The 27231-nt window shown below is 36.0% G+C and overlaps 1 protein-coding gene across 2 annotated transcripts; it reads left to right on the plus strand.

The window, feature by feature from the left end:
* The first annotated feature begins 1447 nt into the window (after positions 1–1447).
* Positions 1448–27003, plus strand: LOC149787785 (DNA damage-regulated autophagy modulator protein 1-like). 2 transcript variants are annotated; one of them, XM_089975667.1, is made up of 8 exons: positions 1448–1578; positions 13208–13313; positions 16338–16391; positions 21239–21306; positions 21887–22032; positions 23567–23747; positions 25653–25729; positions 26349–27003. In XM_089975667.1, the coding sequence occupies exons 2-8, from the start codon at positions 13243–13245 to the stop codon at positions 26697–26699; spliced, it is 948 nt and encodes a 315-aa protein (XP_089831793.1). In that variant the 5' UTR covers positions 1448–1578; positions 13208–13242; the 3' UTR covers positions 26700–27003. The 2 variants fall into 2 exon arrangements, with proteins under 2 accessions (XP_089831793.1, XP_089831794.1); XM_089975668.1 differs by lacking the exon at positions 1448–1578 and adding an exon at positions 2164–2265.
* Positions 27004–27231: the final 228 nt, after the last annotated feature.

Raw genomic sequence — 27231 nt, forward strand, 5'->3', positions numbered from 1 at the left:
AGCGAAAACCAGTTTATCAAATGAAATGTTGAAAAGTAAACGCTATTTAGGCCAGATGTTTAAAAAAGAAAAGAAGAAAACAAGTACTTGGCGGAACCCGGTGTCTCACATGGTTTCGTACAATCATATTTCCCTCTACTTAAATTACGAGGAGAAAACTGTATCACACAACGTTAACGTTGACGGTGCCGCTGCAGTCGCAAACGGATTATTGATGCTTACGTCACAAAATTCGTACCACAATGCAGTTGAGACGAGAAGAAATCAATTTAAGAATGTACAACACCCTTGGCGAGCTTAGTTGTAAGTCATTTGCAGTAAATTTCAACGGTCAAAAACGGGTCATTGAAGTACGAAATTAATATTGGGTATATAAGACCAACGAACTAAGCAACTTTCTATTTCCAACACGTCACGTGAATATTAAAAGGCAACGTGGCAACAACTGGAAAGTTCTCTAATAATTTTTAGTTGGTAACTATTGCAACATAATATCAGTATTTTAACTATCGCGACTTAGTTGGGGAATTCAGTTGATATGTGTTGGTATTAACACGAACTTTTATCAATTTGTAAATAAATCGACTTCAAAATCATTATATTGTCTCAAGTCTCCAATTAGTCGACCTTTTTCTCATCTTAGACGAATTATTTTATTTATGTATACAAGTCTGAATAAAAAAAAACGATTTCATTAAGCAGATAAGTGGCAGAAATATGCGAAGTGGCCACTAACACAGCCTTATTTGGTAAAATTAACCTGCTATTAAGCTGAAATTAGCAATGGGATATGTTGCATTAGATTTTATATACATCGACTTGTTTCTCGTCTTAAAGTGACTTATTTATTCTGGAAATATATTTAAATGAATTGGCCAACTTAATTAAATGGATAAGAATCAATTATCTAGTATAAATCTGCCGCTATAACGGTAGTGTACTTTTGGAACATAAAACAAGAAGAATAAATCAGCGACACCTATCGGTAACAATCGTGGAACATATATCAACCACAGTCTACCTCCGTCTCGATTTCTCAAAGTAACACGAGAATCTGGTTAACGAGACTAAACTATCTTCGGAAATATTAATTTAATTCACGCCCAGGGCCGTAGAAAGCGATCACGGGAACTGGGGTAAGAAACAACCTGGTCTCTCCTAGTTCTTGTTCAAATAAAAAAAAATTTCATAAAATTAGAAAGTGTTGTTCGGCCCACGCCGTTTTACAGGCCCGGGCACCTGGGATATATCCCTGGTGCCCTCTTCTCTCTCTCCCCCCCCCCCACACCTCACCCCCCCACCCCCACCCCCGGTCGGCCCTCTTAACGCATTGACACGAAATCTACACTAAGGGGAAACAATTCTATTGCTACTATTTTCTAGTAATACAAGAGAGGAAACATGAAACGATTCGTGCTCCTTGGAGAAATTGGTATTTGGTTTTGTCGCGCTCGTGTTTGTGAGAAATCAAATGCATATCAGGGTAAGACCAAACTTAGTAACAGTGGAATTGATAGATGTAAACAGGTACATTTTATTTTGATCATCATAACCACAAGCAATTCAAGTATCATTCAGGTAAGTGAAACTCAATTTCCCTTTTTTTTTAAATTTGGAAACAAATTTTCGTGTTGAATTGTCGGCCTATACATAGTAAATATGGATAAAGTTGACCATTTAATGTGTCGTGTCTTATCAGAACCATTCTTACCTCGCGTTTGCAAAGCACACTTTTAGACTTAGTTTTAAATCTTCCGGTGTGAAACCATAAGGGTATTTAAAAAATACCAAATCGATATTGTCATGTTACACCAGTCATAGAGTGTGACGAAGGGGGTGGGGGGTTACCCTGAAATTGTTTAAATTAGAACTATCGAGCTAACCAGGCATATTAACGTTCAGACGAACGGATAGAGGTATCGACAGACAGAGACTGACGTAACGGAATGAGAGGTGACCTCCTATACAGTATATATTTCACAATGGCTAATTTAGATCGAGTCCAGATATATATTTATACCATATACATTAAAAATAGCACGGCTTTAAACTTTAAAATTTTGTGTGAAGGAGTTTGATATACCAGTAATGTCGGGATATCAAATTGTGATCCGCCCATGGTGCATTAATATGAATATATGCATATATAAACATTGTTTCAGAAGTAGGCTATTGCTTCTATGCTCCCCAGATGAGTGATGAATTTCCACTGACTAATTTGCAATAGACATGATAAAGAGATTAGCAAGACGTGACGTCGAAACGGTATGTGTACACTTGCACACATACTGTAATCTATGTAGTACTTAATTTGTTATATTTGTTTTTTCCTATAAAATCCTAAAACAGATTAGATTATTAAATATACATCTCTCTCTCTCTCTCTCTCTCTCTCTCTCTCTCTCTCTCTCATGACTTGACAGGCAGCATAATAATCGACCAACAGAGAAACACTGAACACAACATAGCATAACATTGGGACGGACAATACAATATAACCTTGTGGTAAGTCTTCCCAACATCCTTCCTCCTCTCTCTCTCTCTCTCTCTCTCTCTCTCTCTCTCTCTCTCTCGGTTCGGAATGCCCAGGGCACTTCCCTTTCTTACGAATCTAGTCTTCAACTATGTAACAGAAACAAATTGAAACCAGCAAGTTTAGTAAGCTAACAGAATAATGCATTTTCCCAAAAACACAAAGCGAAAATTTAACAGGAACTTAGCGTATTGTAAATTAAATCCCAAATAATCTTAAATGTCATGTTTACAAGCCCAGAACTGTTGAATGTTTCCAATAGTCTTGAGTGTCTTGATGTGACCCATTGATAGGATCCATAATGTCTTTGAAAAAGTCTTCAATAATCCCAAAATAATGTGTTAATCCAGTCAATTAGCACTTAGTAATTTCAATGTATGATTCAAATAATTCCCCAAGAATCATATCTTAACACAACAACAAACTCTGATCATTGGTTCCCAAAGACTAATATGAAACATGAATGAAGACATTGTTTACAATATATGATTACAGTTTTGCACTGCAATTGGTTCCATCATCCGGTGGGGATCCTCTTTCCTAAAGTGCATCGGCTCTGACCCACAACACTCTCCAGATGTGCGCCCACTGAGTTGATCAGACTCTGCCCGGAACCAGTAAGGATTTCTATCGCTAATCTCCTCTCTCGTCTGTTTGCCAGCCTTGGTGACTAGCGTCCTGTTGCTAGCTCCTGTTATCCCAATGACTCCCACGGCACTCTCAGTTCTAATAAAGTGACGTGTTTGGTACCTCCTGAACACAGTACTATATCGGGTCTGATGTTGGTGTTACCTTAGAGATATATTTTGGGAATTTCAGCTGCCCTTTTACATCTGTCGTCTTTGGCTTTTGTGCCTAATCCTTTTTAATATTGCTGATGAAGTTTGGACCACTTTTTACTTGCTGTTTCTTTTCCTGGCTATATACATTTTGGCAGCAATCTCAGCAAGCACGTTGTCATGGCGATAAGGATAACGTCCTTATGTTAGAGCTACCTTACAGGATACCAGCATGTGCTGTAAATTGCAAGTCTCCCACAAAGTTTACAGTTTGGGTCGTCAGCTAGCCCACATGTCTTCAAGTTGATTGGTGTAAGGAGAACAACATGCACTGATAGTAAGAGGAAGCTGATTTTCTGTGCATCAGGTGTCCAGATCTCACTCCAAGATCGTTTCCTTGACCTCAGATTTCACATCGTATCCAACCGTCCTACTTCCTGATGCTGACAGCTTTGACTTACCTGTCTTCTTCGTTTGCCAGACATACTACTTACTGGACCATGGCACGCTTCTCTTTGAAGCATGCTGCTCGTCATGATTTCTTTCCGGACGTCACAGCCCATTCTTCCTGTTTCTACTGTGCTTACCTTGTCGCTGTCTCAGTCTACATTCTTCAAATGCCTTTGCTGCCTCCCACTTCCATCCTGTGCGTACCTCCTCTGCTGCTGCCCTCACCTTCTCATCTGCACTGTATTTCAACATCATCACCTACCTGGCCTTAGTCACCTTGAACTCCTCCGTCACTGATGATAGTGGTAACTGAAGCTTGCTGGCGGTACTGCACAAGTTGATTCATCTGAAGCTCTTTGGAACTCCCGTCTATCGTCGCAGATATGTGGTAAACATTATCTCGACTGTTTCTACGGCCTTCAATGGGACTTGGCATGCTAGAAGTAGCAAAAGTATTCTTGGTAGAATACCATGCTGGTAAAACCAGACCTTAATCTTCCCAGGTAGCCCGCTCTTTTATATAGCTTCCATCCAGTCTTCTGCTTGTCGCTTCATTTCTACTTTACTCTCGCCGTCATTCATGAAGTCCTTAAACCACTTGGCGAGGATCGTAATTGGCTGCCAACTCAGTGTTGGTGTGACTTCCTTTCCTATTCTGAACGTGTATATTGCACCTTCCCTTTCTTCAGGACCAGACTTCTTGACTTAGATTACGTGAATTTATTCCTGGCCCAACGAATCAAATCTTCAAGATCCTTCAACACCCATCTTCCTTCTGTAATTGACTTGGACGTAATTGTCATATCATCCTAGAAGGACCTTGATCCTCGGCTCATCTTCACTGCTGACTTTGCAAGCAGATTCCTTGAAGCTGATAATAGTACCACCGAAATGTTAAATACAGTTATGATGCAAATATCTAATCTCTGCTATGCTGATGTTTGGTCCGACATGGTGAAGCGCATTTGGAAGTTATCGAGATAGTGTTGAAGTATGTCTCTGAACTTCTCTGGTACATGATATTTGTTTGAAGTCAGGTCGACCAACTTGTGTAGAATGCTAATATGTGCATTGACGAGGTCAACCACAACATTGTCAGATCGCCTTTGTTTCCCTTGGCATCCTGGATGATATTAGTTAGGATACTTGTGTGCTCAAGTCAACCATGTACTCCTGGAATTACAACTTTCTGAACTGAAATATCCATGTACTTGTTCTCGAGCATTTGTTTCATCAGACGCTGAGCTAGAATCGCAAGGCATATATTCCCATATATTCCATTTCACGTTTACAAGGACAATTGTTCTGAATTGCTAAATTGCTAAATTCCTGACGAGTTTTCTTCCTTAGTAATACAACATCTCTCTGCAAGATGCCAACTCTCTGTCAACTTGCCTCGTCGTCATATGACCTTTATTAGCTTCCGGTGTTTTCTGTTGAGTCCTGTACAGTATTTGTAAGGCTTGTAAGGAACACAATTTACTCCTGAAGCTGATGTGGCTTTTGCCTCTTCTATAATGTCATTCCCTCCCTGCAGTATTAGTTATGAACTGTCAGTTGGGGTTGCTGGTCTTCTGGGTTTATAAGTCTGGGCTGGTCTCTATCTAGATCACTGTGGGCTTTCCTCAAGTGTTCTTCTACATCCTCCTTCGGACATTCGTGTCTTCTCGATCTTTTGTCTCCTTGCAACTTTTTGACAAAGCAGAACTGATTGACAGTCACGGCTTTCGTTTGGCAATGTGTTTCTTTGCTTCTTTTCTTCTATCCCCAAACAATATTTCCCCGTGCCTTACATGATGGTGGACATGGCCTTTTCTTTTCTATCAACACTTCCTGCCAGCTTTACTTCCATTAATTGGTCTATGTCCTCATCAAACTGTCTCCACGCTGTTTTGGTTGAATCCAGAGTCCATTTTACTCTTAATTTCTGTCGACTAATACTCCCATTTACCATTGTAGTCTGATAAAAAAAAATTGTTAACAATGTTAAATAAAAAAAACAATTTACAAAATTAAGGTAAGGCAAAACTCTATACTCATCTCGGAAAAAGGTCAGACACAACATATACTGGACACCCGCCTAAAGAAAAATAAAGCTATATAAAATAAAGCTTTCTTTTACATATTAGTCAAAACATATATATGATAATCTAACGATTAAAAGTCACATAAGATATCTAATGAATGACAGCAAATGTGTACAAAATAAAGCAAAGTGATCTTTCAATACACATAAAACTGTATTTGCAATCAAATTATATTTTTCATTGATGTGTCCAATTTCATCTATATATTCCTGCAACATCAAACTCAGTAGTCTCTGAGTTTTTGTTTCCATTTTGTTCATGAAAATACGAAGTTTGCGAGTATTGAATACAATAATCGGAGAAGAAGCTAAACTAATGTTCTAAATCCAATATAAAATCTAATGTTCTAAATCCAATATAAAATCTAATGTTCTAAATCCAATATAAAATCTAAATATTCCGTCTCGATTGCGAAATATTTTCTTTGGTACCTGTTTAATTGTTTAGAAAATATAGTACACTGGATGATCCACAACGTTTTCTTTCTTCTTCTTGAATCAATAATCCACCAAGCCCTACTTGCTTCAAACAACATTTCTGTTTAATTGACTGAAGATTTCTGACACTTGTCAGACCAGTGCACTTTGGATTTCGTACTCAATACATCTGTCAAAGGCTGATTCCTTTCGACAAAGGTTTCCAATAATATGGTTCCAGCCATACCCAAAAAATGCATCAGTTCAGTTATTCTGATAGGGATTGGGAGATAGTCCTGACCTTAATTTCTGTAAAAAATATGCCCTTAAAATGTAACACATGCACGGCAAAACTCACTTTTACCTAAATTAATTAACAGATTATCATCAGTGAGAGTAATACAAAAATGTCCGAATGATTTCCACGTGATGTTTTGAAGGATCATACAATTTATCCCGAAGAGGATTCTGATGTATGGGCAAGAGAACTAGAACTATATCACCAGGCTGAAAATTTGTTTCCATTGCATGTCAGTCATGTCTTAATTTCATTCTTGACAGAGTAGATGAATATTAGTTCTTGATACATCACAAGCATTTGGCGATTTGTATTTGAAACCAGAAACATAGGTAAGAAGATTAATCGCGGAATCTTCAATAAAAAGAAGTTTCTCTTTTAATAATTTCAGTGGACATTAAGTCCAAAGGGTAGTTCAAAAGGACTTTCAGATCCAATGATTCTTGAAATTATTATCTAACAGTAAGCAACAGGAAATGAACGCTCTCATCCCAATCCTTTCCTGTATCAATATTACTGAATGGTATTTTTCAAAGTTTGATGAAATGTTTCAATGTGATAGGAAGAATATATAAACTATTACATGCCTAATTAATGTGTAACTTGTTGGAAAATTTCAAACATAAAATTTTACTCTTGATTAGACTGGACATATTTGGGTCAGATAGAACAAATCTTGGACAAATCTTTTACTATGGTTTAATACCTCTTAAACGGATTGCCTCTGGAAATCTGGTGGACGCACACATAATGCTCGAGAAGTAATGTTTGCCTGGCTTGGTTTTAGGTAATGGAACGACGCAGTCTACCAATGTTCTGACAAATAGCTCTACAAATGCAGGAATAGGTTACAAATAAGCCTGATGTATTGTCAGATTGGGATTTTCTCATATTTGACGTTTATGACAAGATCTACAATATTTAGAACCATCACTTTTAGTTTTCGGCCAATAAAACTAGTAAAGTTCTTGCGATAAGTTTTATTGACTCCTAAATAACCAGCCAAGGAAGCTTCATGGTCCAGATTAAGAATGTATTAACTATAAGATTTAGGAACGACAATTTCATGGCTCAGTGACCACGAATCATCAGCAGGTACATTAGTTGGTCCCCATTGTCTCAGAAGGGCCCCATTTATACGAAAATAGGAAATTGTGACTTGTTGGGTTCAGTTTTATTAACAGTCCTCTGCAACGAACAGGAGATCTCAGGATCTCGTTCCTGTTTGATAATAATTGATTATATGTTGTTACCCTGATTCGAACTGATGGAATGAGTAGTAAAAAGAAGATCAGTATTATCGATACCTTTTAATTCACGACACCATGCGCAAAAGCGAACTCCTCACAAACCTGACCAATAAATGTGTCAGCCAAAGGAATATATTTCTGATCAACGTCATTCTCAAGTGCACTTTTTCTCATAGGTCTGGACAGGAATTATATCAATCAGAGATATCAGTCTCAACGTGATCACTTTTCTGATCCAAATGCACACACACACACACATACACACACACACACACACACACACACACACACACATTTTTTTTTTCAAATCCTGGAACAATTTGATCTTTTCAAAAAGGATGAATTTATACAAAATGCCAGAAAATACGATCTTTCTGAGGTAAAGGATTCATTAACGAAAGACGAAATAAGAAATATTTCGTTTCAGAATTTCGTAGAAAAGAATGTGTTGGATAAAAGTGCTTTGGTTTCGATCAGTAAATCTGTATCAGACTCTGACATAAAAATGAAAGAATTAGAATTAAAATACAAGATGGAATTGGAGTTGAGGAAGCTGGAACCTCAGAAGAAGAAAGAAAATTAAAAAAAAATGCAGTTGCAATCAGAAAAAGAAAAAGAACAAATGAAATTGGAGAAAGAAAAAGAACAAATATTATTGCAAAAAGAACAAATAAAGTTACAATTTGAGAAAGAGGATAGAAAGAGACAGAAAAGAGAAAAAGACAAACAAATGCATTTACAAGCAGAAGAAAAAGAGAAATAAAAACAAATGCAGTTACAAAAAAACAAATGCAATTACAAGAAAAATAAACGCAGTTACAAGAAAAACAAATGCAATTAGATAAGGAAGAAAGAGAGAATGTGATGTGATGTGATTTTGGATTTTTAACGTAGCTTTAACAATTTTTCAGTCATATCGCTACGATGTCTGCAATGTGGCAGTTTATAGTGATGTCTAGCACTGGGGCATCATGCCGCAGACATGTAGCATGATGTCCCACCCAGTCGCATTATCTTGACACCGGGCCGACCAGTCCTAACACTAACCTCTTAATGCTAAGCGCCAAGCGAGGCAGCTGTTAGTACCATTTTTGTAAGTCTTTGGTATGACTCGGCCGGGGATTGAACCCACGACCTCCCGCATCCGAGGCGGATGCTCTAACCACTAGGCCACCAGAGCGGTTAGAAGAAAGAGAGAAAGAGAGAGAATATCAATGTAGATTGAAAGAAATGGAACTGGCAAAGTGAATAGCACATTCGTACTTGAAATCCATATTTAAGTTTGGATCCTGCAAAGAATATTAGATTAATGCCCCCTTTCAGAGAAAATGAAGTAGACAAATATTTTACTCGTTTTGAAAATGTCGCTGAAAATGGCCAAGGGAGCATTCGACTCAGTTATTACAATGTGTACTCACTGGTAAGGCTAGTGATATTTACAATTGACTATCAGTTCACCAAAGTGGTAACTATGAGGTGGTTAAAGAAAGCATCCTAAGGGGTTATGAGTTAGTCCCTGTAGCTTATCGGCACAAAATTCAGAACATATAGAAAAAGTTCGACAAACTCATGTCGAATTTGCTAGAGATAAAGAGCAGTCATTTGATAGATGCTGCTTAGCCAAGAAAGTTGAACGAAACTATGAACGTCTGGAACAACTTGTATTACGTGAAGATTTCAAAAACTGTGTCCATGGTGACATTAAGTCTTATCTTGACCAGCATCAGATTGAAACACTGGACATTGCTGCTCGTGCTGCTGATGAATAGTCTTTAAAGTTCCTTTTATAAATAAGACTTCCACTCAACAGTATTCTGGCAGAAAACGTATTTCAGCCTAATACAAGCCCTTCTAAAACTCAAACTGGCACAACTTCTGAAAGTCAAACTTTAGAGAAACTTGATTCAAGATCCTTCTCTCATCCTTCAATTACCTATTGCAAGAAAAAGGACACAATATTTCTGATTGCTACAGATTGAACAATATGCATCAGAATCAAGACAGACCTATAAGAGGTCAAGGTCACGGTCATGTATTGAAAGTAATACATGTGTTGGGTCTAATAAACCCGTCTGATTTGATTATGGAGAATTATGAATCATTCATATCGAAGGGTTCTATATCACTCTCGGCTTATTCGGCCAATCCTATCCCAATTAAAATTTTAAGGGACACAGGAGCTTCTCAGAGTATTTTATTGTCAGGTACTTTGCCTTTTCCTGAGAAGTCTTTTTCTAATGAGAGTGTTCTTATTAGGGATTAGAGTGCAGCTTTGTTAATATTGCTCTCCATTGTGTTAATTTGTCATCAGACTTAGTCATGACCCGTGACAGTCGGAACAGTCACAGTTTTACCCATCGAGGGCATTCATTTTGTACTAGGCGACGACCTAGATGGAGGCCATGTTGTGGTTAATCCACTTGTAACTGACAAGCCTTGCATGGTACAGAATGTCGACCTAATTGATAAAGAATTCCCTGATTTATTCCCAGCTTGTGCAGTTACCAGAACTATTTCAAAGAAAGATCTTGAGAATGGTGTTGATAAGGAACGTATTCCTTTAGCTGGCACATGTAATGGTCAGGTTTTTGATGAGGTCACTTTCACTCCTTGTTTGGATCAATCAGAAGGTATTGATCACAGTGATCCTCTTTTAGCTACTCATTCTCTTTATTCTAATCAGGAAAATAAACGACAAACAATTATCGTCGAACAGGAAAAAGACCCTGAGATCTCCTGGTTGTTTCAAAGGACCATTAGTGAAACCGAAGCTACTGAGTTTCCTGTCTGTTATTTCATTAAAAAAAGAATTCGTATGAGAAAATGGAGACCTCCCGAGGTACCTACTGATGACGAATGGTCAATGAACTATCAAATTGTAGTTCCAAAACATCACAGGCAGAAAATACTTAGTTTGGCCCATGAAACTCCATTGGCTAGTGATTTAGGGATCAATAAAACTTATCACAACATCTTAACTCACTTGTATTGGCCAAAAATCAAAAGTGATGTTGGTAAATACCGGAGATCTTGTCATACCTGTCAAATGGTAGGAAAACCAAATCAGAAAATATCTAAGGTTCATCTGCAACATATTCCTGCCTTTGACGAACCATTCAGTAGAATTATGGTAGATTGTGTTGGTCCTTTACCTAAGACCAAGTCAGGTAACCAATACCTGTTGACCATTATGTGTGCGGCAACACGGTTTCCAGAGGCAATTCCTTTGAGGAATTTAAATTCTAACATAATAGTAAACGTTTTGATAAACTTTTTTTTTACTCAACGTGACCTTCCAATATTTGTTCAATCGGGTCAAGGATCAAATTTTAGGTCTGGAATATTCCAGTCTATTATGCCTGAATTTGGCACTAATTTCAAGCCAAAAGTGAAATTACGGTTTAACAGAACTTCTATGGAGAGATCGTTCTAGTTTGGTAACTGTGGAGTTCTGTCTCTCTTACTCATTCTTCAAATGTATCTTCAGAATAGATAGTACGGCCAGCCCTTACAAAGTTAAGAAGAAAATGAATGAATTAAATTATAATATTGCTGCTCCTGGGATCTAAATACGTTAGAGGAGTACCAGTATATAGAAAGAGATGGCCAGCTTTAAAATGCAATTAATTTAGTTGTACCTATCCCACTCATGAGCAAGAAAGAAATGAGCTTAAACATTTATTATTTTCATATAAGCACTTATTTCAAACTTTTCCTACAAGAACGAACAAAATTTTCCACGACGTTGATATTCTAAATTCTAAACCTGTCAAACAACATCCGTACAGGATGTACCTTCTCAAACAGGAATACTTGAAAAAAGAAATTAAATTTTTGCTGTAGAATAATTTTATAGAGCCCAAACGGTGACTGTATTTCACAAAAACCAGATAAAACTGTCCGTATGTGTACTGATTATAGGAAGGTGAATAGTGTGACAAAAACAGATATTATGTATATTTGATTTAATTATATCTGATTTAATATATATTTATTTTAATTGAATTGTTTGTTTGTCAGTTTTTTATTTTAAAATATTTTGTTACATGCTATTGTAATGTAAATTTATTCACTGGAGATTATACTTTTTCCAGAAAATAGTTTGATCTTGTTTGTTCGTTTTAGTAAACACGAAATGTTGACCTACATCCTGACCTTGATTCAAAAGTAGTAGCAGTTACGTAAATAAGTTCTAGTTTTATTTTAAAATGATTGGCTTTTGTCAAAGTCATGATGGGACTACGTGATCAAGAAGTAAACAATTTTTTATTTTATTTCTTAGAGTAAAATGATTGGTTTTCGTCTGGGTCATGTTAGGCGTCAAACGCCGGTCCTGTGTTTTTCTTAATGTTTTATGAGGATTTCTGATGTATTGCTTGCTTTATAATATTTTCTCTCAAGAATAAAAGGTCAAGGCAAATTGCAATGTTAACTGGAACATAATATGTTAATAATAATATCATTATGAAGCATATCAACTTAAGGATATGACATGAAGTTTGTGGGCATGTTAGTAAAAGTAACATGCAGGCTTTCATGATATAAACATATCTTGATTTTAGTATTGCGTTCAAAAGGCACGACCAAAACATAATCGCTTTTCTAATGATTTTGAAGACATAGGATATTCAGAGTTACGTATTAGATGATACAAGACGAAGAGACTAGATAAATACTTTCTTCGAAAGGTCGTAGTGCAAGGAAAATTCATGAAAACAGATTTTTTCTATTAGCAGCTGCGGCTCGAGGGTTCTAGGCTCCCGAGGGCAATGCTATTTAGTGGCAACTCTATTGTGCTATAGAGACTAGTTTTTATGTCAGTTTGCAACCTACCTCATTCACCTGCCCACCCACACCCTCCTAAATATAAGTTTTGTAAAAGAATGATATCACCACCACCTAGTTACATTAAGGTGAACTACTTCGAAAATTTCAGCTACAAAATAGAAGCTTCCAACAGCGCCACCTTCGACTGGCACATGGGAGCAATTGCCCTCTCCCAGCCAGGCCCCTTGCACCGCCACTGTCTGTTATATTCTGATATCTCAAGCTGAATATTTCAAATGTAAAAGTAAAACCGCACACTCATGTACGTCATTTAAAAAAAAAAAAAAAAAAAAAAAAATCTTTAATCGTTTCGTAATTTTTTCAAACACGAAGATAATGTATTTTCTGGATATGTTTTCAATGTGAAGTAACTACAGTTGAATAAACTGGGTGCTTTATTAGTTTTTCATTAGTGCCGGATAAATTCACGAGGACAGCATATGCAACTCATGCATATTCTCTCTCTCTCTCTCTCTCTCTCTCTCTCTCTCTCTCTCTCTCCTTTAGAAGACTATATGCAATTAACACAAGCTATTATGCATTAAATATTCCCATAACATATTGCAGGACATATGGAAACCAGGACTGTGGAAACCTGAACGATGCTTGAAAACCACATCTTCCTTCTTCCAATTGTACTCGTGACCTACTTGCCAGTTTCATTCATAATCACGTGAGTAAAGCTCGCTTTAGTTCCCCATAGAAAATGATTCGTGTGCAGTTTTTCAAGTTATGTATGACATTACATTATTTAAGGAGATGATTGAACACAGGCATATCTAACATGAAAGAGGAAGTTAGGAAAATAAAGTATGTAGCATTGTCATTTAAAAGCTTGTATTAATACTGTATTGTACTGATCAATCTTGTATCTGTTTTATATGATATTTTTGTAGTGTATTTGCTATTCATTCGAGTTCTTGAGATTTCATATGATTGTGTAGAGGTCCTCAAGCAGTGAGGAAGAACGAGCACTTGTGCATGGCCCCATCAAACTTACAGTCTCTCGGTTGTTGTAAGTGCATATAACTGTTTGTTAACTTCCAGATAGGCTTCAGTATGCTAAAATGTTTTGGAAGCTTTTAGCAACGTTAAAGAGAGACACGCTTTTGCCCTCATTATGAAAACCAAATAAAAATTCCGAAGTTCAATTCACTACCTGCTTTGTTGTTCAACAGTCCTTCACATAAATATGAGGTAAGTAAATTTGCAAATTTTGATTAAAAGAGCCCTTGTGTCTCTAATTATTTTATGAGACGAATCTTTCTTGTGTTGTTTCCTGTACATCGAGGCCACAAATAAATGAAAACAGATGCAACCAGTTAACCTATTTCACTGGAGTAAGAGCTTCCAGTGTCGAATCAAGAAATATTTGTTTAGAGTTGGTAGGCGAGGAGTCTGTGTGATGGAATCATTAGTACAGGTCCATGTGGCAAAGCCTCTAGGAGCTTTGCGTCTCCATGGCATAATTGTAAACATCTAACTATAAATAAAACTTAATTTAGGAAACCAATGGGTATGTTTCGTACGTGGTTTTAGGAGAGAGGGGTCCAACCCATCCCCACCCCAGCATCTACCCATTGTGTACATATACAAGTTATAGAGATTTTTCTGACTTTTCTTATATTTCTCATAAATATGTTAATGAAACGTATTGTCAAATAGTCGGTACACTTTACCTATCTGGGAATGTATGCATCTAGTTATCATCCTTTCACATGACTATCGCAACAATGGAATGTTCAGTTGTGAAACTGACACGCTTTAGTGTTAACATGAGTTGTCTACCCTAACCGGTATCAAGCTACGTGACATCATACGCACTGGACAATCTGTGTTGAAACGTGATTTGTCTGTGTAAAATGTTCTATTTATTCGAACGGTCACTTTCTCTTTGATTTATAATTTGTTAACAAAATGTACTTTAGATGTTAAAGGCTGTAGAACTGAGTCTGGGACTATTGTTACGCGTAACAAATGAAAGGTGATCCGTCAGGAAGTGGACGAAATTATTCCGCATTTCTTTCTAAACAATTTTCATTAAAATAAAACTATGCGATAAATAGAACCTCAAATGGGCAATGCTCGTTAAAAAAATGTCCCGCTTTTGCGAGTCAAGGTTAGCAACCAAAAGCTTGACAAAATTCAATTCATTTCATAAATTCAATGTTAAATCATTACCTATTTGAGATTCTCTGTTTATTAAAGACTCTATCGACAGACTAAAGTAATCGGCCTTAAATGTCTGTTCAGGAAATTATATCATCGGCATCTCTTGAAAGGATTAAAAACATATTACAAATTTATTTATACAAATTTCGTTATTTTCATCTACATTATGATAAAATTTTCTTTGATAGCAATTCTGATTTAGCCGTCATCAATATTAAACAGAATTCACAAAATTACATTCTTTTAGTTTAATCGCACAATGAATGAACTTCATCTGTTGCATATTTCAGCAAAAACATTGGAAACGGGCAACGGTCAGTGCAGATAATTGCCTTTCCCATGCACATGGCACAAAACATATATTTATAACTGATTATTAATTGATGGTAAAGTCACATTATGAATAATTGTACATATAATTATGAGCACTGCTTAAATCATTAAATGGCACGACTTTAAAAGAGATTTAGTGTAACTTTGCAATTTTTAAAATTGAGATTCTATATTCAGATAAATATTCCTCTAAATATCATTGGACTCCTTTCCAAAATTCAACCAACCTTGCTTTGCGGACACCTCCATGTAAAGGACATTACCCTCAAAGGAGTATATTAACCTTTTTGTTGCCAGACAGCAAAATAACTGGCGTATGGACTAGCGTGTGTTAGTCCGTCTTATCAAGTCCTTATGGTGTCAACGCTCAGATTAAAGTGTCCGTTGAGGTCATTTTCTCGGACAGTATTGTTCGCAGTCACGTGATCTGGTATTGCAATTGTTCTTCTTGAATTTAATAGACAAATGTCAGTAAAATTAGACAATGTTTTCAAGATGTCGTTATTTTGGTAATCTTGGTGGTCGTCTTGTTTACTCGGGTCTTATTGCCTATGGAGTCACAAAACTTCGAAGGTAATTGCGTTATGAGGAGTATGCCTAGCATCAAAGAATAGTGGGTCTCTCTTACCTACATTTCATGGTTCAGTCAGTTGTGCTTTACTTATAGCTAGGTTACGATTTTATTTAAGATCATTTTGTCAGATACTACAGCTCGTAAAGTCACAAAATTGCAATTTAGCTGTGTCTGAAAATTAGGGTTTTTACTTAGGTCATTTTCTCACACGCTGTTGTGAATGAATCAGTTGATATATTGAAGTGTCAAAGGAGCTATCAAATTTGAAGAGAAAAAAGTTGGTACCGTCTGAATTAAAAATGTGTTTACAGTATTCATTTGTAATCCCATCATGCTGCCACTAGCGACTTTCTTGTGGTAAGTTTAAATACATATTTCACTATTTTTATACAGGACATTCGCGTTTTAAAAAGAACAACACACAATTGTGCTTTTGGGGTGTTCCCTATAAAGAGGGTCTATAGAAATCAATGTAACTGATATCTGATCATCATCATCATTATGATCGTCAGTGTATTACTGACGTAGTGTAGATGATGATGATGATGATGACGACGACGACGACGACGACGACGATGATGATGATGATTATTATTATTATTATTATTATTATTACAGATACATTATTGCAGTCAGATACGGTCATGTAGAACCCGGGTTTCCTTATATAAGGTAAGACTGAATATGCTGATTATTCAATGTTTCTCCTCTTCATCTTTGATGTTATTGGCTTTTTCTATTTGCTATTGTAATAACCGAAAGGAGTCTCTTGACCGAGCGAATCCTACCCTGGTGTAAATCCTGCTAAAAGTTACTTGTTTTCCCCTGATTTCCACGGACTTTTCGACAACAACCGATATCTACTGGAAATTCCAGATAACAGAACAGTCCCTTCTTAATTATTCCATTGTTCAAATTATCAGTCCCTATCACAAATACTTCACCTGGAGATACACAATCAATCAACATAATTAGACTTTAATAGTAACTTCCTGGCTAAAGGCCCCCGTATGCAGCTCTGACCTGAACTCACCACGAAATAAAATTCCGGTCAAGTACTTCGGATTGTTTATTATATAAAAAAGTTACCCATCTCCTAACCGTGGACAGAGATCATATCGAGTTGACGCATGGAAAACATGAACACGTAAAATGCCAAGGGAAATAACAGCATTCTATCCCATATTACAGGGTGTTTGGTAATAATTCTAATTAGTAACTAGTTCTGAATCTCAAATTTAAAACGTACGCATGCCAATATATCTATTAAAAAGACTATTCCACAGGAATTTTTGATTGTGGTCGTGTGTGGTCAAACCTTTTCAATATATAAATCATCAGATGCTTTATACCTGTTTTATTTCCTTATGTAAGTATGGAAGTGAACCAGATAGCAAAATGATTACTGGTTCCTATCCATGACACATTTAATACAATTAAAGCGAATATTAATAATACACGATATACAATAAAAGGAGAGAGAGATCATTGGTATGAATAGCCATTTATCATTGTTGGGTCGGTATTTTAGGGCGCGAAATGTAAGGCAAATTGACGTATACAAGAGAACACATTTCAGAATGAACAAAAAAATTCTTTACTGAAGCAATTCACTTTCAAATATGTTGAAATAGTGCGTGTCCTAGTCTGTGAAGATGACGAGTGGCCTAGTCTGTGGATATGATGCGTGACGTAGTCTGTGACAATGGTGCGTGGCCTAGTCCGTGGATATGATGCGTGGCCTAGTCTGTGGAGATGATGTGTAGCCTAGCCTGTGGAGATGCTGAGTGGCCTAGTCTGTGGAGATGGTGCTTGACGTAGTCTGTGTCGATGATACGTGGCCTAGTCTGTGGAGAAGAGGAATGGCATATTCTGTGTGGATGATGCGTGGCCAAGTATATGGAGATTATACGTGGCCTAGTTTGTGGAGATAATGAGTGGCCTAGTCTGTGGAGACGGCGATTGGAACAGTCTGTGGAGATGGTGCGTAGCCTAGTATATGGAGATGATACGTGATCTAATCTGTGGAGATGATGAGTAGCCTAGCCTGATACGTGACTACTCTGTGGAGATGATGCTTGGCCTAGTCTGTAGTGCAAATGAATGGGCTGGAGCAAAAATAGTTGACCCATACTTCTTTAAGTCAAGAAACGTTCAGTTTACATCGCCGCTGCTAAAATCAGTTAAAGACTTCTACAATATTGTATTGTCTTAAAATGCAACTCGAATGTCTGGTGTTCAGTTTTGCAGAAATGGTGGCTGTCTAGAAAGGCAGCAATTTTCAGATAATTCCTTAGCACTCGGAATACATAATTTATTCATATCGTCCTGATCTAAATGTTATCAGCTAAATTTTCGATGGAATTAGCAATAACTAACGGAAAGTACACGAATTTAAAGACTGAAACCTGCATAACTTATTATCTATTTTCTTCAAAACAAATGCAAGCCATTCCAATGACATTTCGAAAATAGGCTGACCCCGAGGTCAAAGGTCTATGCATGAATAAGATTAAAGGAGGGATATACAGACCACCAAATATTGAATTATTTGTTTCTGATCGTGATGAATTAAGTACTGAGAGATCCCAGAACAGTAAACCAGATTATTTTTTTTTAAAAATTGTCTTATTCTAATAATAAAATATTACAACTATGCCACTCTTGTAACCTACAGCAAATTATACCAGAAACGACAAATTTAACCGCTTCGGTGGCCTAGTGGTTAAAGCGTCGGCCTCGGATGCGGGATGTCATGAGTTCGATCCCCGACTGAGTCATACCAAAGACTTTTAAAAATAGTACTAAGAGCTGTCTCGCTTGGCGTTCAGCATTAAGAGGTTAGTGTTCAGACTGGTCGTCCTGGTGTCAGGATAATGTGACTGGGTGGGACATCATGTTACATGTCTGCTGCAAGATGCCTCAGTGCTAGACATCACTATAAACTGCCACATTGTAGACATCGTTGCGATATGACTGAAACATTGTTAAAGCTACGTTAAAAATCGAAATCACAACAACACAACACAACAACAAATTTAAGTTTATTGTGAGACTTTGATATATTTAATAGCGGTGTCGGAACCCAAATTTGTATTATTTTAATGTGGATGCCCTTGATCCATTTCATTCAAGTGGAGTCAGATACCATTGCCCAGTATTTGCCACCTTAATACTTACTACCCCCAAATGAGAGTGCTATAAGAGAGTGATATAAGAGAGTGAAATAGTTGTATGATAAAGGAGAAGATACTTTCTTATATTCACTTCTGCACAATGCTCTATGGGATGAAATATTTGAAGAATAAAACTATATTAATGATATTATAACTATATCAACAAGTCTCCTTTGGGATGCAGGGAGTAAAAGTGTGCCACAAAAAAAGCACCCATTACTATTCGTGCTAAAAAGCCAACCTGGATGCACAACGAAATTAGAGAACTCGTTATACAAGGAACGCGACTTCGATATAGTAAAATGAACGCAAAACTCAACACTGGTTGCTATAGCGTCAAAAAAGATAATTATTAGTGAAATACCTGGAAGCAAATATTTAAACAATCAGCGATTGGCTGACAATAATTATTCAGGTAATTTCAAATAGTGATGGAAACTTGTTACGGGCATTCATGGAAAGTCCAAGAAGAAATTATGATTCACTGATTATAAACGAGGTTAGTGTGACGGATGTGCAAAATACATTTCAGCTGTGGGACACGTTACCGATTGGAATAATTCGTAACCCATCCATTCAAAATTTTAAAACTTACCTGAATCAAAACAAAATTACAATTCCTTCGTATTATTTTGTTGGTGATTTGGTGGGTCAAGTTCATTTTATGCGACTGAGAAATAAGTACAGTAGCTTAAACAACGATTTATTTCAATATCATGTTTCTAACAATAGGTACTACACACGCTGACACGTAGAAACAGTTGAATATTTTCTATTAGAATGTCAAAAATATACAACTCTGAGACATTGTGTTCTTTTCACATTACCGATCCGACTTTCAAATAGGATCTTATGATCCGGCAATCTGGTGTATTCTGATGAAATTAATAAGCAAAATATTTATGGCATTGCAAACGTTCAGAAAATTATCAACACGATTTTCAAATTAACATTAACATTCAAGTCACAACCACGCAAGTGTATTTATTTAATCTATTTTACAATTAAATGATCTTCAACAAAGTTGTATATACTAGAACTAACAAAGTATACTTATATATTTGTTTTTTATTTATCTACTTAAAGTCTGAAGACAATTATTGTTACAATTTCTCTATGATAGGTGCAGTGCCGGAATACCAAATAGACAGAGTAGGCACCGGTTTATGCGCGCCACGCCTTTTAGGTGCCCTGCGACAACGGTTATTTAGTAATATTTAATAAGTTTTATTTAGTAACATAAAATGTTAATTTGCGTAATAACATTAATAATTGTTAATATTTATTTTGTGGAATAAAATTGGGTTTTTTAAATTGTTGGTTGGTAAAATTCAAAACGTATTAGGAGATAATTTGCGAGGGGGCCCCCAAGATTTCGATAGCCTTTGGCCCAAAGGAGGCCCTCCACAGGGTTTAATCCGGCACTGAATAGGTAAGGCAGTTTTCAACAAGCTTCCATCTTTCTACTGAATCCCTACAAAGATTTTATTGTTATAAATCATACATGAAAATGTTTTCTTGAATATATACTGTTCAGAACCATGGTCTGATCATTTACGAATTTTACTGGGGAGCCGTTTTTGCCTTGACAGTAAAAAAAAAACTTAGGGTATTCCTGTTGTTCTTGGTAGATAGATCAATAATAGTTTGAACGTTGCATATATCATTACATCTAAACTTGGAAGTTATCCTCAAATTACAGGTAAAACCTAGTATATAATTAGGCAAACATATTTGGGGGGAAAACGTATGATGTAGCGCAAGATTGCATCAACGCCTGGTGGTCTCAGGGAATCAGTACGCCATATCATACTAAACCTTTCTGTTGATTGTTAACAAAACATGATGTTGTTTGGGTTTTTAACACCACTTCTCAGTGCAGATAGGCCATACATGGCTGTCAGCACAGCTCTTGGAGGAACCCGGAAAACACCTAGTAAGAACCACCGACCAACGGGAAGGTACTGGCAAGCTTTCTCACATACCCACATTGGCCGAGCCCGAGACCCGAACCCACACTGACAGAACTGATATGACATTGATGGTAATTGCGAACGCTTAAAACCACTTGGACACCGTAAGTCTTATATACATTTATCTTATTTCGAACGCATTTCTTGCATTTTTCAATCGTAGCATTGTGGACATGTAATTTTCACAATTTGTGAATGTAAGGTTTGTTTTTTGTGCATCATCTGAAGAAATTAGCAGAGTAATGCGTTTTCGGTTTTTACGTCAACGTAAACGCACCACTTTAAAAAATAATGCTACATACTACTTTCTTGCCATTGTATTTAGATAATTTTATAAATTTTCACTTCTTCTAAATTTCGTTTTTTTTAGTGACACGGGAACCTCTCCTCCAGAGAGTTGCATTTTTGGACAATTACTAAATATTGGCGCATTAATATGTAAGTGTTATTTTATTGTTGATAAGTTTTCCCTCTGCATGAAAATTGGCCTTTATTAACTTTGGAATTGTTTGTCTTATATTTTTTTAAAGAGAAGAAAGTATATTTGAATTAAATAACATTTACGTCATTAGTTTAACTCTTTGATGAATACTGAGGACTGAATACAAAAAATTATGTAATTCAATATTAGTTATTTAAACTAAAAACTATTGTATATATATAGTAGAACTTCGTTTATCTGGATTCCGATTTGCCCGAGTATCTGCTCATACGAACTATCACAGTGTCCAACGAAATGTATGCTTCATTCAATTTGTATTTATCAGTAAATGAAACTAATTTGCCAATCACGACGTTATTATGTATTAAAAATATGTTCCCTCATATGAAATTAAGATGTTTTAAGCACTTGTGAATTGTTTTATTCAGTTTGCTTCCATATTAAAAAGAGGTTTATATTTGACAAATATTAAACTCGATCCTTTCATTTTCTATTTCAAGCTCAGCATGAGCTTTAGCAACTGAAACTTTCATTTATTTATCCATGTATTTATTTTTGCTGATTTTTTTTTTGTAGGCTTTGTAGTTATGTATACTCGCTATAAGCAGATAGAGAATTTCTACAGAGAATCTTCACGTAAAAAGTTGATGACAGCCAACAAAGTTTCCTTCGTGTTGGGATTAGCAGCGTGTTTAGGTGTTAGTATCGTTGGCAATTTCCAGGTATGTGCTCACAGAAAAGTAACTTTTATTGCACTTAGATTGTAACTTCACGAGATGTTCTGCAAAATTTGGTCCGAAAGTATTGCGTCCATGCTTTCATTACGGAGGAATCCCCCACCTTTGAAAGGAAAGCTATGAATCACTATTGGTTGTGTTATTATTTCGTACCATTACATAACTACGAACATCACATACGTAATTTTTAGATCCCATTAAAATAATACTATATATCAACCTCGACTGTCCAAGGCATTTGCATTAAAGCAGCAAGTTGCACTAACAATTAAAACATTAAGAGCCATAAAAAAAATTCAAAGAGAGGAGACAAAGGAGGAGGAAAGATGCAACAAACCAGGCTATGAGCGATGATTCGCCGACGTTGAAGAATTTTGAATTTATGTGATTGCTATGTTTACAAAACAATATATCCTGTCACAAAAACAAACAAAAAATGTCATAGAAGGAAGAAGATACAGTCGATAATTTAAACTATTAATTTCAAAGATAAATAATCAAATCCGATAAGTGAATCCGTTGACAATGTTAGAATAAAATCTAAAGTCGCCCAGTGATTCTGAAAGCCTTGACATCAGATTCCAAAAATACTTTTTTCCTAAACATGATCAAATGAATCAACGTATATAACCTTTTACGTGGAATAATATCGGGACACCATTGTGTATGAAAGATCATGACAAGCTAGTGTCGAAGATTCTAACATACGCTTAGGTACAGAAAATTGACGACCTTTGTGAATAATGCAAACAAATATTATTGTATAAAACTAATAAAGTGACTTCAGCTTTTTTTGAAGAGGACAGTACGCCAAGATGATCAAGATGAACGTGTACATCTATCCAATGTTCCGTCATCCATCAGTCTATCCATCATCCGATCCAAGCAACACATACTAAACGTGCACGCTGATGCACATCCTTTTATTTCAAGAAAACAGTGGCAAGCAGTCTCGTTGGCGTGTTTCGTTTTTTTGTTTGATGTTTGTTTGTTTTTACTTTTGTTTTTAGTGGGTGTTGTTTTTGTTGTTGTTGTTGTTGTTGTTTTTGTGATTTTATTTCAGCTTTTAATAAATTATTTTTCTTCTCTCGTTTAACATAGGAGTCCTAACATTAGGAAACAAGAATTAGGATTCTTTTCAGTATCATACCTGGGAGCATGGCTGATGTCAATGCTTTGGTCTAGTATCCATCGTACGTCACGTTACATACATTGTACGGTGGTCAAAATTTAAAAGAAATAAAAGAAACGCTCGATGAATTTTAACTTTTTTTGAAAGAGAGTATCTCAGCATAACTGTCAGACTGCACACAAATAATGCCGATCTGCAATCCTTTCTTGAAATGCCTGCAAAATGTTAGAAATACTTGAAAGTCAGAAATATTTTTCCACTAGACATCGTATGCCATATTGCATTGCACCATTCATTCGTGGTCAATATTGTCTTAGATTTATTGTACTCCATAATTGTTTTGATTATTCATTATATTTTTCTTCTTTTCTTTTTATTTATCTTCAGGAAACAAACTTAGTAATCGTCCACTTAATAGGAGCCTTCCTGGCTTTTGGAATAGGAGGAATCTACTGCTACATACAGGCTGCAATGTCGTTCCGGATGACAAATCTTCCCGGAAATAGTCTCAAAATACGAATATTCCGTGTTGTACTTTGTATTTTAGACCTTCTTCTGCTAATAGCACGTATCCTTAAAGTACCGATACTTCCATTAAATATTTATTTCAATTACTTTTTTTTTAATGATTGCTTCAAATTCCGAATGCATTAGTCTGAGAGGAGCCGTGATTTCTATAGATTTTTGAAATAATAGTCTCCGTCTCTAACTTGTGAAAGTTCTATTGCTTCTAGATTAAATGTCTTTTGAGTATTTCTCTTCCTTAAAAACGTTCTATTGATTCTATTATAGATGTCTCTTGAATATATCTCTGCCTCGAAAAGTTCTACTGATTCTAGATTCGATGTCTATTGAATATATCCCGCCTTTTCCATTCGAAATACCTAGGATTGTAGTTTTTATATCATGCACTGTATAACTTGTCAAAAGAGAGTTCAATATGAACTGTCTTCAGTGAAGCCTTACAGGCCAGATTTTCATACCAAACCTATATAATGGAAAGTTCATAGAGAGACATTCATCGAAGAGGACAGGTTTTATGTGGAAAGTTAGATTCGCCGATTCGCAATTTTGCCATGATGTCAATCATTAGATTTTGTTTCTTATTAGCAGAAAAAGAAGCAAATGGCTCATTGACGAGAATGAATGACCTAGTTTAGATTATTTTCTAAATTAATTGCATTTAGCTGAAATGAAGGGAATTAGTGGAACTGTTATTTACATTTATGTTTGTTGGGTTTAAGTTAGTTTCAACTTACACAATGAAAATTATTTAATGTAATATTTTGCAATAATTGTAATAGATTTGTTTACAATCAGATTGAAGTTAGCGTGGTAAATTCACGCAGATAAAGACCAGGTAGCTCGACAATGTCTTTTCTTAATTTCCTCGACCGTATATAGAATCCAGGACATTGCTTTGCCAGAGCTTGGGTCCATGTACTAGCGAACTAGAAACATGGGCCGGGTCAACAAATCAATTGTAATTAGAAGATGTTTTGCGTTTTCGTGCCCAACATTAAAAAGAAAAAAGTCCAAATGGTGTTATAATTGGTGTAATTAGCCATTTTTGATTAAGACGCTCTTCTAACCTAGGATAAAACTTAATCAATCTCGAGACCATATAATTGATACTCAACGTTTCTACTCCTATTATTAAAAACTACATAAAGCTATTCCTCACTCCCTCCATCCCTCCCTTCATCTCCGTTCCGAGTATCAAGTGTATAGTTCCATATTATAAAACACAAACTGTCCGAAAATCAGTCATACACTTGCACATTACAAAACATAAAATGTCCCAAACTCTGTCATAACATTCTATTATAACATGATTTCATAGCGTTCCACATTATGACACGTCACAGAATCTATCATAACGTTTCACATTATAAGACGAAATGTCCCCAAATATATGATAGAGTTCTAAATTATAAAACAAAATGTCCCCAAATCTATCACAGAATTCCATATTATAAGACAAAATATCCCAAAATGTATCATATAAAATTTCACATTATAATACATAATATGTCCCAAAATCTAGGATAGAGTTTTGACATTATAAGAAGAAATGTCAAAGAGTTTATCAGAAAGCAAACTGTAACAATTGTCGAGGGAATATGGGTGGCATTCATCATTGTGCATTCTTGTGTTTTCTCGGGTATTAATTTTCATGGTTTTGCATTCTAAAAATGGAGAGTCTTCATCGTCACGTAAAATCCTAGATATGTCTCTAATGAAGACAAATGGTACTAATATGCTTCAGGTACGAGTAATTGATGTTTAGTTAAATTCGAGGTTAGTAGCAACCACGAAATCCACGAAAATCAAATACAAGTGAATTCACACTATCATATCATAGAGAGTCGAAGATCAATGGGATGCACGAATTAGTGGATTTGAAAATGTAAGCAATTGTCATCGAAATTTAGCCAATGTATCGATCTTTCTTTAACTCTATTATATAAAGTATTCGTTTCGTCCAAAGAAGCAAGGTCACAAGAGACCCTTCAAAGCAACCATTTAAAATGGACATCAGACTCTCCTGTAAGTATGGAAACACAAAATCTGGAAAGAACAAACTACTTACTAGATACTCTTACTTCTGATGCTGCTCTGATGTTGTTTCTCCTCCTCATCTTTCTCATCTTCCTTCTCCCCTCCTTCTACTACTGTTGTTTCTCCTCCTTTTCCTCTTCCACCTCCTCCTACTACTACTACTGTTTCCTCTCTTACCAACACTTTGCACGATGGTGGTGGTGATAGTGTTGTTGGTTTGGATAGGGGACAGAAAGGGAAGAGGGTTGTGATATTCTTATGAAGATCCTTCAATTCATCGTGCGTCTTCTGAATACTTTAACGGCCATCGAAATTTTCATAAAAGTTTTTATTTGCACATTTAAATGAATCCCTGTATTTTGACGTTTCGAAAATACATCTTCCATTTAGAGTCTCAGTTAGACGAATAAAAACCATAAATTATAAACTAATTTAACTATCGAGGTACATGTTAATTAAATAAATACGCTGTCTCCATTCCTATGCCATATTCACACATAATTTTAAAGAGGTCTATGAAAGTATGTCATTTTAGCTTGCTGTCGCATTGTCGCTTTATCGTCTGAATAAGAATTTCTTTCTTGATTTATTTATATTTTCTTATCAGGGTTACATAGAACATTTGGTATCCACAATATCAGAGTGGGTTGCAGCTTTATTGACCGCCATTTTCATCGCCACATTTACTGGAGAGTTTCGGAAGTTTCGACTAAAAGCACCGGAAGTAATTTACAGTGAGATTCAAGAGGAGTCCAACAAGGAAATGCATATTTCAGCTATTTCAAATCCGGAAGAGCTTGACTGTGACATTCACGAAAATTCAAACAAGGAAATGTATGTTTCAGCTATTTCAGGGCCGGAAGTACTTGACTGTGACATTCACAAAGAGTCAAACAAAGAAATGCATATTTCAGCTATTTCAGGACCGGAAGTAATTTATTGTGATATTCACGAGTAGTCCAAAAAGGAAGAATATATTTCAAACATTGAAAAATTAGTGTAACACATATTTAAAAGATATTGTCTTATAAATTGTCCATACGAACATACTATGTAATCAAATTTGTACCCATATTTTAAAGGAGTCAAACAAATGTTGTAAAGGAAAACAAATGTCTTAGGTATTTTAGTTATATTTTAAGGAATAAAATTATGTGCATAATACGTTTACATTTGCTTTCATAGGATTCAACATAATTTTATGTCAATTTAAAACAGCTGTTATTCAAGTCTTAATTTTACAATAAACATAGCTTTCCTGATGTTTTCCATGGACCTCATATTCCTGAAACAGTTTTTGTGTATGCGTGTATGCGTGTATCTGTGGATGGATAAATAAATAAATAGGATCTTGTGATGCATATAAAGATGGGTTTAAATGCACATGGCTCTCGACTTGAAAGTATGAGGAGTAAAGAAAGACTTCCCCTTTTTGCATACACAATATTCATTGCCATGCCTCATCATACTTCAGCATTATTTAGTTTGTT

This window comes from Sinohyriopsis cumingii, chromosome 11 (genome assembly GCF_028554795.1).
Source record: "Sinohyriopsis cumingii isolate HCF-2022 chromosome 11, ASM2855479v2, whole genome shotgun sequence".
Classification (NCBI taxonomy): Eukaryota; Metazoa; Mollusca; class Bivalvia; order Unionida; family Unionidae; genus Sinohyriopsis; species Sinohyriopsis cumingii.